We start from the raw sequence: 14,877 nt of genomic DNA, 5'->3' as shown, positions 1-14,877 counted from the left end.
TGTAAGACAGCAATGCTAACCACTGAGCCATGATGCCCCCCCCTATATCTAGCCCCTTATTCTGATACTGCAACCCCATGCTCTTGATTTCATATGTTTCTGTGGAACCATCTCTCATTCATTCCCTTTCCTTCCCAATTAAAAATCTGTCCATCCCAACACTGAGTATACTTAATGAATCAGCCTCCACAGCCCTCTGCATGGAACATAACAGCACAGTACAGGCCCTTCAGCCCTCAGGAAAAAATTCCACAGATAAAACAGACTAGTGACTGGATCTGTGTGTGCGTGGATTGTAAAAGTATTTCCATGCATTACAATAATAAGGACAGCAAAATGGAAAATTCCTCTGGAATAGTATCAAAGATCACAGGCCATAGACTCTACCATGATGATTCAAGTCTGACTGTAATGACAAAGGCAGCTAATGAGCGTGATTTCCTTGTTCCATTCAACCTCTGATTGTCACCCAGGATGGAAGTAACAGTTCTAAAAAAAAAGGTAAGAGATTTTCTTTGGAAACTCAACTGTTGTTCATACATTAAAAAAAACTGAAAGAACTGAGGATGCTGTACATCAGAAACAAAAGCAGAAGTTGCTGGAAAAGCTCACCAGATCAGATAGCATCTGTGAAGAGAAAATCAGAGTTAATTCCCTCAGTTCTGGGGAAGGATCACCAGTCTCGAAACATTAACTCTAATCTCTCTCCACAGGTGCTGCCAAACCTGCTGTGCTCTTCCAGCCATTTCTGTTTCTGTCACATTGCCACATCATTCACTAATTACTAATCAGGAGTAATTTCATCCTCACTTTCCTGAGATTTTGTTTGCCTTTCCTTTTGTCACTCCCCCGCGAAATGAGTGGAAGTGGGATTTGTAGACTGCTGAAAACCTACAGGAAAACCATTCCCAGCCCATGTACATCCCTGGGAACAATGTGTTGTACTGCCATTGAACAGACGTTTCTCTTTAGAGGATTCAGAATCCTGTAGCACCAGAATTTCCTCTCCTGTATTGTTGCCCGTTTCAATGCGTTTTCAACTGGGTTGACGGCAGTCCAATGGATCAGAATTGCAGTTCCCATTGGGATCTTTCACCTCAGCCTATACCACAAGCCTGTCCACCATCTACATGGCACCAGTCAGGAGTGTGATGGAATACTCCCCACTTGCCTGGATGGGTGCAGCTCTCACAACACTCACGAATTTTCACACCATCCAGCAGAGGTATGACTGGCACTCTCCATCTAACACCACCAATATGCACTCTTCCATCACCAATAGTCAGTGCAAATAGCGTGTACCATGCGCAGGATGCATTGCATCAAGGCTCCTTCAACAGCACATTCCAAACCTGAGACCTCTACTGCTTGGAAGGGACAAGGGTAGAGGATACATGGAAACAACCACCACCTACAAGATCCACACACTGTCCTGATTTTGAAATATATCGTCATTCCTTCACAGTCAAAATCTTGGAAATTCCTTTATAATGGGTCCGTGTGTTTATGGATATATGGATTGCAGTCGTTCAAGGTGGTAGCTCATGATCACCTTATCAAGGGATAGGCAATAAGCAATGTATATGAAAGAACACAAGGAGGAGGCCGTTTGGCCCATGGAGCCTGCACTGACAACCCAACTAGTTACTCTCCTCCTGCTCTTTCTATATATCACTGCACATTTTTAGTTTATAAATAGGGACACACCTTCCAACACATCTAACTCATCTTTACTGTTTAGAACCAAACTTAGAATCAAACTGGACAATGTTCCTGACTTGAAAATGCTGGAGATCATAGCGGGTCAGGCAGCATCCACAGAGAGAGAGAAACAGAGAGCAAGCTAACAGTTTGAGTCTAGATGACTCTTCATTTAAGTTTACGTCAGCTTTGATGTCTGACCCACTGTGATCTCCAGCATTTGTTGTTTTCAGTACAGATTCCAGCATTTGCCGTAATTTGTTCCTACAATGTTTCTGGGTTTTTTTTTGCATTTGCTCTTGGGATGTGGGTGTCACTGGCCAGCTCACATTTATTGCCCATCCCTAATTACCCAGAGAGCAGTGAAAGCCAAGCACATTGCTATGGGTCTGGAGTCATATGTAGCCAGACCAAGTAAGGAGGGAAGATTTCATTCCCTAAAGGACATCAGTGAAGAGATGGTGTTTTTTTTTAATGATAGATGTCACTGTCTCTTTCAGAGAAACCTTTCATTCCACACTCTTAGTGAATTCAAATCTTGCAATCTGCCAGAGTGTGATTTGAATCCAGATTGTCTCCAGAGGGATTAGCCTGGGTTTCCAGATTCCTAGTCTAAGATACGACCATGATAGTACTCTCTTCCTGCTTCAGATCACAGTGCAGCATGATTCAGAATGTGCTTGTTCTTTCTTAAATGCTTTAACTCTGATTGCAGTCACAGCAACAATGCTGTAATTTAACAAATTAAAACTTAATTTGCTGGGATTTTACTGGTACATTCCAGCTAGGACCCACAGGTGAGTGACGTTTGCTTTAAAGAGTGAGCAGGCAAGTGGTTGCCTGGTATTTGCCATTGTAGGAGAGTGAAGAACTCATCATTGGCCATGGAATGATTTCCCCAGTGGACTCTCCCCCAGATAAATGCCAGACCTCAGTCATAGACCTCTTCATCTTAGCCGGATGCCCCTCCGTACAGCGCTGACGGTTGTAGGATCACAGAATCCCTACTGTGTGGGAAATGGCCATTAGGCCCATCAAGTCTGCAATGACCCTACAAAAGGCATCCCACCCAGACCCACCTTTCTCTGCATTTCCCACGGCTAATCCACATAAACTACACATCCATGGACACTATAACATGACCAATCCACCTAAGCTGCACATCTTTGGACTGTAGAAGGAAACTTGAGCACCTGGAGGAAACCTATGGGGAGAATGTGCAAATTCCACACAGACAGCTGCCTAAAGTTGGAATCGAACCCAGAGTCCCTGGCACTGTGAGGCAGCAGTGCTAACCACTGAGCCACATGTCAATAAACTAGACCGTTTTTTAAATTTGTGATGTTTGCGTCAGGGCATAGCCCATCCCTAACTGTCCCTTGGGTGGCTGGTGGTGAGCTGCCTTCTTGAACCGCTATAGTCCTTGGGGTGTAGGGACACCCACAATGCAGTCAGGGATGGAATTCCAGAATTTTGACCCGAGGACAATGAAGGAATGGCAAGTTATCTTCATGTCAGGATCATGTGTGTGGCTTGGAGGGGAACATGCTATGTTACAGCAACACAGCAAAAAGTATCACTCAGCCTATAATTACACTCCCAATCGTATGCTGTTGGTAACCTCTGAAGTATATTTAATAACTTTAATTACAGAAGTCTGCATGGTGAACGAAAAGCACAAAAAAAAGTACACAATGATTACAACATTTGTGCAAACTCTCCAGACAACAGTCTGGAAATAAAACATTCTACACAGCTTGGCCAACAGTGGCCTATTTCCCAAGCCTGCCTTTTAGTTGACTCTGGATTGAGCAGTTAAGTTTCTGTATGTCCCAAAGGAGAAAATTATTTCAGTTTCTGTCTCATCTGAATGGATTTGAGATCCAAACATAATACTCAAAAATACCCTCCCAATTTGAACATCAAATATCGTCCCCAGAATCTATTTTTTTTTTATTGGCACATTGAATTTTGCCATTTCATAAGCCACCTTTTATGTGCCAAGATTTGTAAATTCTCACAGTCATTTATGTTATGTATTTTCATCAGACCATGCACTCAAATGGTGCCATCAGCATCTTTGAGACACGAACTATTTACAGACTAGATAAAAACTGAAAGAACTGTGGATGCTGTAAATCAAAAACAAAAACAGAAATTGTTAGAAAAGTTCAGCAGGTCTGGCAGCATCTGTGGAGAGGAATCAGAATTAATGTTTTGGTTCTTCAGAACCGAGGTTAACTCTGATTTCTCTCCACAGATGCTGCCAGACCTGCTGAGCTGTTCCAGTGCTTTCTGTATCTACAGACTAACCGGAGTTCAGCAACAATTTTGTTTATGCATTGAGAACAGGACAATTAATGGTTACCTGTTCTCCGACTTTTCCCACCTTCCCAGTATCGCCGGGTTCACCCTGAGAGTGGGAGGAGAGAGAGAGGGAGAGAGAGAGAAAACAATGACAACTTCAGATGGTGCTGTCTCTGAGCAGAAAACAAAATGTATTTGTGCAGCTTTCTTTTGAATTGAGCCCACGGGCCAGTTTTAAGTGTGGCTAGCTTCTCAGGGATCTATGTCTCACCTTCATGAGCCACTCAGAGAATAGTGAGCATGGGATTGCATTAGTAGCATTTCACTGAGAAAGGCAGCACCCAGGAGATAGAGTGGGTGCAGGTTACTGAGCATTACCGGCCCAACACCCACTTTCGGGATTATCAAAAATTTTCTCCCCACAAATAGGCAGTAAAAATCCTTGGAATTTCTGCAAACCTTCCTGTACTTCAGGCGTACATTAAAAGGTCACTGTTTTATCACTAAAATATTACACAGTTAATACAGAACAAACAAGATTGACATTGCAACTTTCCCACTATTTTCCTTGCAGGATATATGAAAATAGTAAAGCTTGGAAATGAATAGACTGGTCCACAATACTGGAAATTCAGCGAACTGGTTCTTAATACTCGGAATCAAATGTACTGGTCCTCAGTACTGTGAACTGAACTGTGAACTGTGGCCCTTAATACTGGGAATTGAATATACTGGTTCTCTATATTTGGAATTGAAAAATACACGTTCTCTATACTTGGAATCAAATGTACTGTTCCTATATTGGGAAATGAATGTACTGGTCCTCTATACAGTACTGGTAATCAAATGTACTGGCCTTCTATACTGGGAATCAAATCTGCTGCTCCTCTGGGAATCAAATGCACTGGTCCTCTACATTTGGAACTGAAATGTAATGATCCTCTCTCCTTGAAATCAAGTGTATTGGTCCTCTATACTTGAAAATGAATGTATGGTACACTACACATGGAACTGAATGTACTGGTCGAACTGGAGGACTACTCTGAGATATAGAAGACAAACTGGACCAGTATGCATCATTTGCAAGTTTTACTAATTTTTCCTTCTAGGATGTCACATGACCCAGACCAGTATATCTCACTGGCCAGTTTTAGTGGTTTTCACTCCTGCATTGGGTAAAACCAAAAGAAGTTTCAATCAAAACTCCAGAAGAAGGCCACTCAGCCCTTCGAGCCAGCTTTCCCATTCAATAAGATTGCGTCTGATCTGATTGTTATCCTCAACTCTACAATTCCTGCACATCCCCTGAAAATCTTTCATCTCTCTTAAGAACTAGGAACCTGTCCACATCCGCCTTAAAAATAGTTAAAAGATTCTGCAATCACTGTGTGTTGAGGAAGGGAATTCCACACGGTTGGCGTTTTCAGTCAAGAAGCAGGCCTGTTGTGCAGAATGGCCAGCATGCTCCCTCGGTCCTGTCCACTGTTGTGCTGTAAAAGCCATCATCACGGATTTCCCAACCCGCAGGTCCTTCAGCTCCTCGCTAAGGTCGGGAAGGGTGTCCCAAAGCACTGGAACGCCAGCCGGATTTCCCCTCTCCGGTCATGATGCAGGCCTCCTTGCTGGGTTTCTGAGCAGCAGCAGCTGGGAGTGAGGAGCAAACCATTTTGCCTGTTGACAGTCGTGTTTGAGGTGAAGTCTGGGATATCGCCTGGGATTTTCCAATGCTGCAGGGGTTGGGGGGGGTGAGGATGGTGGGGACTTCCAGACCCAGACCGGAGTCCCAGACCTTCCCAAATTTCCTAATTGGGAGGCAGTCCCATGGAATAACCCCCACCCCAATATGGGGCTACTTTATGAATTTTCTCATCAAGTGTTTTGAAATGGGGTGGGGTGGCCGGGGGAGGGGCGGCGAGAACACCTTTCTGCTGAAATACCCTCTCAATGTTTTATAGAATTTTATAGAATTTACTGTCAAATGTATTTTTACAAGAAAAATACAATGAACAGTGTTGTATGTCGCCCAGCATGATGCCACAATTATCCACCACCTTCCACAGCCTCGTGCTGTTCTTGAGCTGTGAACTCCCTAACAGACCTCCCCTCTGGGTGTTCGGCCTGATAACCTTATTTGGGTAGCAAAATGCGCCCCCCCGATTACGCCATTGCCTTAACCCCTTTCCATGGGTCTGGGGACTCAGAGTGATTCCCAGCTCCTGATTTCTCACCCCTGGAGCGAAAATGCAGGCTACTTAGTGTGTTACGCAGATTAAACTCCATGTTCCATCCTGAAGTGATTACATGGGACGCTGATTCACAGCTGTGGGGATAATGGTTGGTGTGGTTATAGTTTAGAAGAAGTGTTAAGTGCACAACTGTTGAAAGATTAAACACACATTATGACAGAATGGATGGGTGTAGCAAAAGAATAAAACTAAAATTGGTTCAAGTTCACAGAACACTTAATGCTCAGAAATGCATGAATTTGTTTTGCTCAGACAGGCCTTCGGGGTAGATTTTAACTCCGTTTGGTAAGTGGCCCAAAATACAGCTCTTCATTAGTATTCCTCCTGGCATTTCAATGACAGTTGCTGTCAAAGCAGTGGTCCTAACTAGAAAACTCTCAGCTGTGGTCCCTCAAACTGGGTGTTGTGAGGAAGACAGGACCAGTCCAACCTCAAACATTGCTGGGAACTGGGAGAGAACTAGGAGTGTGCCCTGCAGCTGGCTACCAGCCACCTTGGTTCCTGGACAACTACCATAACTTGTTCTAGCTTCAGCAGAGTATGCAGTTTTAAACTGAAGTGAAACGGGGGTGACTCGCTGTCTCCTGTGACTTTGAGACAGTAGGGACAGAAGATGCTAGAAGTCGGAGTCAACAAATAGAACGTAGAACATTACAGTGCAGTACAGGCCCTTCGGCCCTCGATGTTGCGCCGACCTGTGTAAGCAATCTGAAGCCCATCTAACCTACACTATTCCATTCTTGTCCACATGCCTATCCAATGACCATTTAAATGTCCTTAAAGTTGGCAAGTCTACTACTGTTGCAGGCAGTGCGTTCCACGGCCCAACTACTATCTGAGTAAAGAAACTACCTCTGACATTTTTCCTATATCTATCACCCCTCAATTTAAAGCTATGTCCCCTCGTGCTAGCCATCACCATCTGAGGAAAAAAACTCTCACTGTCCAACCTATCTAACCTTCTGATTATCTTGTATGTCTCAATTAAGTCACTTCTCAACCTTCTCTCTAACGAAAACAGCCTCAAGTCCCTCACAGCCTTTCCTTGAAGACCTTCCCTCCATACCAGGCAACATCCTCGTTAGTCTCCTCTGAGCCCTTTCCAAAGCTTACACATCCATCCGATAATGTGGGGACCAGGGCTGTACACAATACTCCAAATGTGGCCGCACCAGAGTTTTGAATAGCTGCAGCATGATTCCGAAACTCAATCCCTCTACCAAGAAAAGCTAACACACCGTATGCCTTCTTAACAGCCCTCTCAACCTGGGTGGCAACTTTCAAGGATCTACGTACATGGACACCGAGATCTCTCTGCTCATTTACACTACCAAGAACCTTACTATTAGCCCAGTACTCTGCATTCCTGTTACTCCTTCCAAAGTGAATCACCTCACACTTTTCCATGTTAAATTTGCCACCTCTCAACCCAGCTCTGCAGCTAATCTATGTCTGTGTAACCTACAACATTCTTCGTGATTATCCACAACTGTACCAACCTTAGTGTCATCCGCAAATTTACTAATCCATCCTTCTATGCCCTCATCCAGGTCATTTATATAAATGACAAACAACAGTGGACCCAAAACAGATCCTTGCGGTACCCCTCTAGTAACTGAACTCCAGGATGAATATTTTCCATCAACTACACCCTCTGTCTTCTTTCAGCTAGCCAATTTTTGATCCAAACTGCTAAATCCCCCTCAATCCCATGCCTCCCTATTTTGTGCAGAAGCCTACTGTGGGGAACCTTATCAAATGCCTTACTGAAATCCATATACACCACATCAACAGCTTTACCCTCATCCACCTGTTTGGTCACCTTCTCAAAGAACTCAATAAGGTTTGTGAGGCATGACCTACCCTTCACAAAATCATGTTGACCATCCCTAATCAACTTATTCCTTCCTAGATGATTGTAAATCCTATCACTTATAATCTTTTCCAACACTTTGCCCACAACTGAAGTAAGGTGTACATGTCTATAATTTCCAGGGTTATCTCTTATAATCTTTTCCAACATTTTACTCACAATCGAAGTAAGGGGTATAGGTCTATAATTTCCCTTCTTGAACAAGGGAACATCATTTGCTATTCTCCAGTCTTCTGGCATTATTCCTGTAGACAATGACAACATAAAGATCAAAGCCAAAGGCTTGGCAATCTCCTCCCTGGCTTCCCAGAGAATCCCAGGATAAATGCAATCCGGCCCAGGGAACTTATTTTTTTTTTTGCACTTTCCAGAATTGCTAATACCTCCTTCTTATGCACCTCAATCACAAGCACAGCAGGTCAGACGTCACCTGAGGAGCAGGAAAGTCAATGTTGCGAGCAAAAGAGTTTGACACACACTGTTTCCTGTTCATGTATCCCACAGTACAGGCAAGTGAACACTCAGGCAGGGCTTGGCTCGTTCTGGTTCAATCTGATCCAGCTAAGTTGAGGCCAAGACCAGCCTGACTGAGTGTGGAGGTTGTGAGGAAAGGGTTGGGTTTGTATCCCAGAGCTACACTTCCTTTCTGAACTCTGGACAAGTTGTTTCTGCAGTTGGGCCTTTGACAGAAACAAGCTGTGTTCAGTACTGTCAACACTACTGCAAGGTAACAGGGGCACAATTCAAGAGTGTACTAAGGAACACAGGGGGCTCTGTGTGTATCCATCTCAGAAGCTGTGGTAGGACCACACAAGAGGGGGCAGTAAAGCGTGTGGGATCCCAGACGTCATGAATTGAAGTACTAAGTCCAAATCATGGAGGTTACTTTGAACTGTTATAAAGCTCTGGTTAGTCCACATGCCGAGTATATCATTCAATTCTGGTCTTTAGGAAGGATGTGAGGGCCCTAGACAGGTGATCTATCAGAATGGTTCCTGGGTTGAAGGGTTCTAGCAACGAGGAGAAGCTGCGGTTGTTCTCTCTGGAGAAACTGATGGGAAATGCACAAGACTGTGACTGATTTCAGTAAGCCAGGCAAAGTCAAAAGGTTTCCCTAAGCTCATGGTACAAGGGCCAGGGGACACAAAGCTAAGGCTCTGGGTGAGAGATGATCATGCAAGATTTGAAGAGGAACATTATTTTTCATGCAATGAGTGGCAACGAGCTGGAACTCATTGCCCAAGGGAACATCGGAAATGGAGACAAGCATGGATTTCAAATGGAAATTGGATGGGTACTTGGAATCCCTACAGTGTGGAAGCAGGCCATTTGGCCCATCGTGTTCTCACCAACTCTCTGAAGAGCATCCCACCCAGACCTACTCTCTACTCTCTCTCTGTAACTCTGCAATTCCCATGGCTAATCCATCTAGACTACACATTTTTGAACTGTAGGAGGAAACTGGAACACCCAGAGGAAACCCACGTAGATGCAGGGGGAATGTGCAAACTCCATACACAGTTACCCAGAGGGTGGAATCAAACCCAGGTTCCTGGCTCAATGAAGCAGCAGCGCTAACAACTGAACCCCCATGATACCCCAAGGAAAGGAAATAAAAAAAGGCTATGAGGACAGAGCGGATGAATGTGATGGCTGGATTGCTGTGTAGAAAACCATCATGGATTCAATGGGCCCCAATAACATCCTTCGTTCCCATAAGGATGCTAGAGAATCATATTAGTACAATCAGAAAGGATATCAGTGAATATTGAGCAGATGTAAGCCAGGCTTGTTTGAGGAAGCAAATCCTGACCTTGTTAAATACATTTTGGACTTTACAGATAACAGGTGTACCTTGAGTTAAATATACATAAAGCAGACCCAATGTGACCCAGACTTTGACAGCAAGCTAATGCCTTACCTTTGGGCCATCGGGTCCTGGTTTCCCAGGAAATCCTCGCCTCCCAGGACGTCCCTGTGAAAAACACACAGAGATGGAACAAATTTAATGCGAAACGTTGGATCGTGCAAATTAACTTCAAAAACCATTCTGCATTTTAAAACACATTCGGTCACTGGAAGGACTACTTTGGTATGTCAGAACTTTGCTGGAACAATACAACTGACTTTGAAAGTGAAGAGAAGCTCCCAAGCTGCTCATCTCTCACATTTCTGACAATGGGCCACACGGTCAATCAGCACGACAGCTCCAAATGGCACCAGGAACACAGTGGCAAGAGGAGGCCATTCAGCCCACCTGGGTTCTTCTGTAGTTCAGTGAGATCATGGCTGATCTGTAAGCTACCTCCACCTGAACTGGCCACTCTAATGGGTGCACCTCATTTTCTGGTCTGTGTTATCACAGAACAAGCTAAGGTAGCTTTTGGAATGTGACATACCTCAACATTATGGGACTCACTTCATGTTAACATTGTGATGTAAGGTATGCGATTTGTATATATTTTTGTATCATTTACTTTACAGCTAGGATTTTGAACCGTGGCATATGGGTTTTAGTCTTTAGAATTTGGATTTTGAACTGGTGGCATATGGGTTTTATGTGAATATGAGGGGATTTAAATGATTAACTTGTTAGTATTCCTGAAGGCATGCCTTTTTAAAACTAGTGTGCAAGAGTGAGCCCCTGGGATAATTCTAGGAATTTGTTTTTATTAGGAGAGTTTTACAAACAGACAGTGCAAACTTGAGATGCATTAGTTTGTTTACTGTTTCGAAGGATCAGAGTTTTTTTTTGCTCAGGGTAACATTCCAAATCTTGGAAGGTGTTTGTTTTTCTGTTCACAGAGTCTTAGTAGAACCGAGATGTATGAAACAGCTTCTCCTGAAGAAAGGAGATCCTTTAGAATTGTTAAGAAAGGAGTTAGCTTGGTGTAAGGGTTTTAGTGTGAAACTCCAAGACAGCAGTGTTTGATTAGATTACATTACAGTGTGGAAACAGGCCCTTTGGCCCAACAAGTCCACACCCACACCGACCTGCCGAAACGCAACCCACCCATATCCCTACATTTACCTAACACTACGGGCAATTTAGCATGGCCAATTCACCTGACCTGCACATCTTTGTGACTGTGGGAGGAAACCGGAGCACCCGGAGGAAACCCACGCAGACACGGTGAGAACGTGCAAACTCCACACAGTCAGTCGCCTGAGGCGGGAATTGAACCCAGGTCTCAGGCACTGTTAGGCAGCAGTGCTAACCACTATGCCACCGTGCCGCCCAGGTTTGGTTAGAAACCTGAAAGGGTCAGAATCATAGAATCCCTACAGTGTGGAAGCCAGCCATTTGGCCCATCAAGTCCACACAGACACTCTGAAGAGCATCCCTCCCAGACCCGCCCCATACTCTGTAACCCTGCATTTCCCCTGGTTAATCCACCTAGCCTGCACATCCCTGGAAGCAAAGGACAATTTGGTATGGCCAATTCACCCTGACCTGCACAACTGTGGACTGCAGTAGGAAACCAAAGCACCCGGAGGAAACCCACGCAGACACGGGGAGAATGTGCAAACTCCACACAGACAGTCACCTAAGAATGAAGTTGAACCTGAGTTCCTGGCACTGTGAGGCAGCAGCACTAACCACTGAGCCACCTTGCTGCCCCCTTATTTGAAGCTGAAATGGTTTAAGCTCTGTTCTGTGACTAATCAGGTAAGAGGTTATCAAATTCACAAGGCAGGGAATTGAAAGTTAGTTAGGTTAAACCTGTGGCTGTGATACAGAAGCAAACTCTCCCTGGTTGGGGTAACCAGGAAACCCTAAAGGTAGAGATCTGCCATCTGCACTGATACCAACACCCACAGTTAAAGCTGCTAGGTTCTCTGATAAGATAGACCACTTAGACATCCGAAAAGGCCAAAAGATGGAGGTTGGAGGTCAGCCGGTACCTGAAGTCCCTCGAGTGGACATTGCTCAAACTTGGCACGATGCACAGACTGAAGAACTCCTAGCCAAACAGAGTGGCTGGTAGGGTTCTTGCAGGTGAATGCTCCTCCCAGGGGTTCCCAGTGGGTGGGGAGGGGAGTTGAGAAGGATGGAGAGGGTGTTGAAGTCTTGCTCTGAACTGAATGGGTAGCAAGGCTGGAAAGCCTGCCCTCTGAAAAATGCCCAGGGATTGAATTAGTTTGGTGTCAGCATGTTTTTCTCCTCTTTCCTTCCATTATAGGATCCCCTGTGAAAGACGTCAGTTCAACCTCAAGCCAGAGATTTGCTGCACAAAGTTGGCTGGAGTTCAACACAAAACGGGGCTAGGGCACAACACAAGAACGGCTGATGTGGGAAAATGGGAATACTGATACTGCAAGAGGGTGTCCTTGTGGAGCTGAGACAGTGTAAGGGGGAGATTTCCTGTGAGCCTGACTGAGCTGGACTAACTTTGATGTCAGTATTAGGTGCCAAGGAATATTCATTTCTCAGTAGGAATGTCCCTGACCTCGCTCAACGTCAAAATATTCATAGCTAAACTTTTACATGAAAAAAGCACTTCAATCAACTCCTGAGAACTTGTGCCTGAGTTTGCTTTGATTTTTTTGCTCAAATGGTAGATTGTAGCCAATGCCCCGCTGTGTTCTCAGTGAATAAAGATCTTATGCTGATGCTGCAACTGAATTGGTAAATGGAATAAGAGGGTTATCAGATGACAACAGACGGATTGCAATATAGATGCCACTTTCATTGGCACTGTGGTCTATCCCAAATCAAAGTGCAGTTCAGGGATTTCTGCACTCATTTAATACTGGCCTTTTGATGTTAACCTCTTCATCACTGGTAGCCGGAGCCCTAAGCTCTCTCCAAAATCTCACCATTGTCCCCTTGAAAAATATATTTTTTGATCAAGCTTTAAACCACTGGTCCTAATGTCTCCTAACACATTTTGGTTTCAAAGTTTGTTTTATCAAGGTCATGAGCAATGACTTGGAACATTTTATTTTGCCAAAGGCCATGCATAACTCCTCGTCATTGCTCTTCTACAATTTGCACCCATTCTTCATGGACAGTTACTGGTACATTAACAGCCTTGCATCTTGCTTCCCAGTCACAGTTAGTGGGTATTGCCAAAGTCGATTATACAGCCACAAACTTGATCGCCCAAAACATCAGTCCAAAAATAATGTTGACACTTGTTTGCAAAGGATGATTTAGCAGCCCATTCCAAACCACACTCACTGAGGGCTTTCCTGCATCTCAAGGAGAACTCTCTTCCCCCAGGATGGTGAGCTGCCAGGGTTGGACTGGGGTGGACAATGTCAGAAGCCACATGATACCAGATTATAGTCCAACAGGTTTATTTGAAATCACAAACTTTTGGAGCACTGTCAAATGATGAATCACTTCACCTGATGAAGGGCAGTGCTCTGAAAGCTTGTGATTTCAAATAAAGCTGTTGAGCTATAACCTGGTGTTGTGTGACATCTGACTTTCTCTTCACCCATGTCTTGCTCAATGACACCCTTTCACAAATCTTTTACATCCCTTATGTCCTCAAAACCTCCAAATCAACTCCTCCATGCTATCCTTTCTAACAAATCACATTCAGACCCAGCTCCAAATTTTCTCCACTTCCTTTACATGTTAACTGAAGCTCCTTCATACAGGGAAATGGAGTGTGACCTCCACAGAGTTTGCGGCTTGCTTCTATCTCAAACCGAGTACTCACAGCCTTCTTGGTGTTCCTTCCTCAGAAGGATATACAGCGCTTCCTCCCTGAAGCTAAACTCTGTCTTTCATCTCTACATTTTCAACTCAACCATCTCTTTTTCAAATTTCAAATAATGCTCACTAACCCTCCCCAGAGGGCAATTAAGAATCGCCCAAATTGCTTTGGGTCTGGAGTCATAAGTAGGCCAGACCAGGTGAGGATGGCAGCTTCCTTCCCTAAAGTTCATCAGTGGTTTTTTTCCTGACAATTGATTCATGGTCGTCATTAGACCCCTAATTACAGAATTATTCAAATTCTACCATCTGCTTTGGCGGGATTCAAACTCTGGTCCCCACAATGTTAGCTGGGTTTCTAGATGAACAGTCTCTGGATTAACAGTCGAGAGTGTGGCACTGGAAGAGCACAGCAGAACGGGCAGCATCCGAGGAGCAGGAAAATCGATGTTTTGGGCAAAAGCCCTTCACTCCTCATGAAGGTTTTTGCCCGAAACGTTGATTTTCCTGCTCCTCGGATGCTGCCTGACCTGCTGTGCTCTTCCAGCACCACATTCTTGACTCTAATCTCTAGTATCTGCAGTCCTCACTTTCTCCTAGTCTCTGGATTAACAGTCCAGTGATAATACCACTAGGCCATCACCTCCCCCTTAGTTGCTTAGTACTCACTGTTTCAAATCCCATTCTGACTTCTTCACACCCTGTTCAGCATTCAGCTCCTCAAAATGTTCTCAATGTTTGCTGTTCAAATCTCAATCAGCGCCCAACACCAACTCTCTCTCTCTTTCACATCTCACTCTGCTCTTATCCCCCAAGTCATCGTTCAACCCATCAGAAATCTCCCCAAGTCAGACAAGCTGGGAGGAAGGAGAGAGGTTCCTGACCAGCCAGAACTGGGTATAAGTTGCAGGGAAACAGCCTCCCTGTGGGATAACACTCCACATTGAAGTTCCTGCTGTGAGCTTCCCTCGTTCTGAGGAGCAAGCGCAGACTCCCCAATACACACACACACACACACAACCCCCACTCTCTCACACAAACACCAACACATTCACACACACACCCCCACACTAACACTC

At 44.6% G+C, this 14,877-nt stretch overlaps 1 protein-coding gene across 1 annotated transcript in view; it reads right to left on the bottom strand.

Moving 5' to 3' along the window:
- The window catches only part of col27a1b (collagen, type XXVII, alpha 1b), a 551,847-nt gene that overhangs the window by 187,144 nt on the left and 349,826 nt on the right, over positions 1-14,877 (bottom strand). Inside the window, exons 23-24 of the mRNA XM_043719710.1 lie at positions 10,049-10,102; positions 4,070-4,114 (exon numbers count right to left, since the gene is read on the bottom strand). Of these exons, the coding sequence (XP_043575645.1) occupies positions 4,070-4,114; positions 10,049-10,102 (99 nt within the window). The remainder of the gene's footprint in view (positions 1-4,069; positions 4,115-10,048; positions 10,103-14,877) is intronic.

This window comes from Chiloscyllium plagiosum, chromosome 30 (genome assembly GCF_004010195.1).
Source record: "Chiloscyllium plagiosum isolate BGI_BamShark_2017 chromosome 30, ASM401019v2, whole genome shotgun sequence".
NCBI classification, from domain to species: domain Eukaryota; kingdom Metazoa; phylum Chordata; class Chondrichthyes; order Orectolobiformes; family Hemiscylliidae; genus Chiloscyllium; species Chiloscyllium plagiosum.
This window is presented reverse-complemented; position numbering and strand designations above follow the sequence as displayed.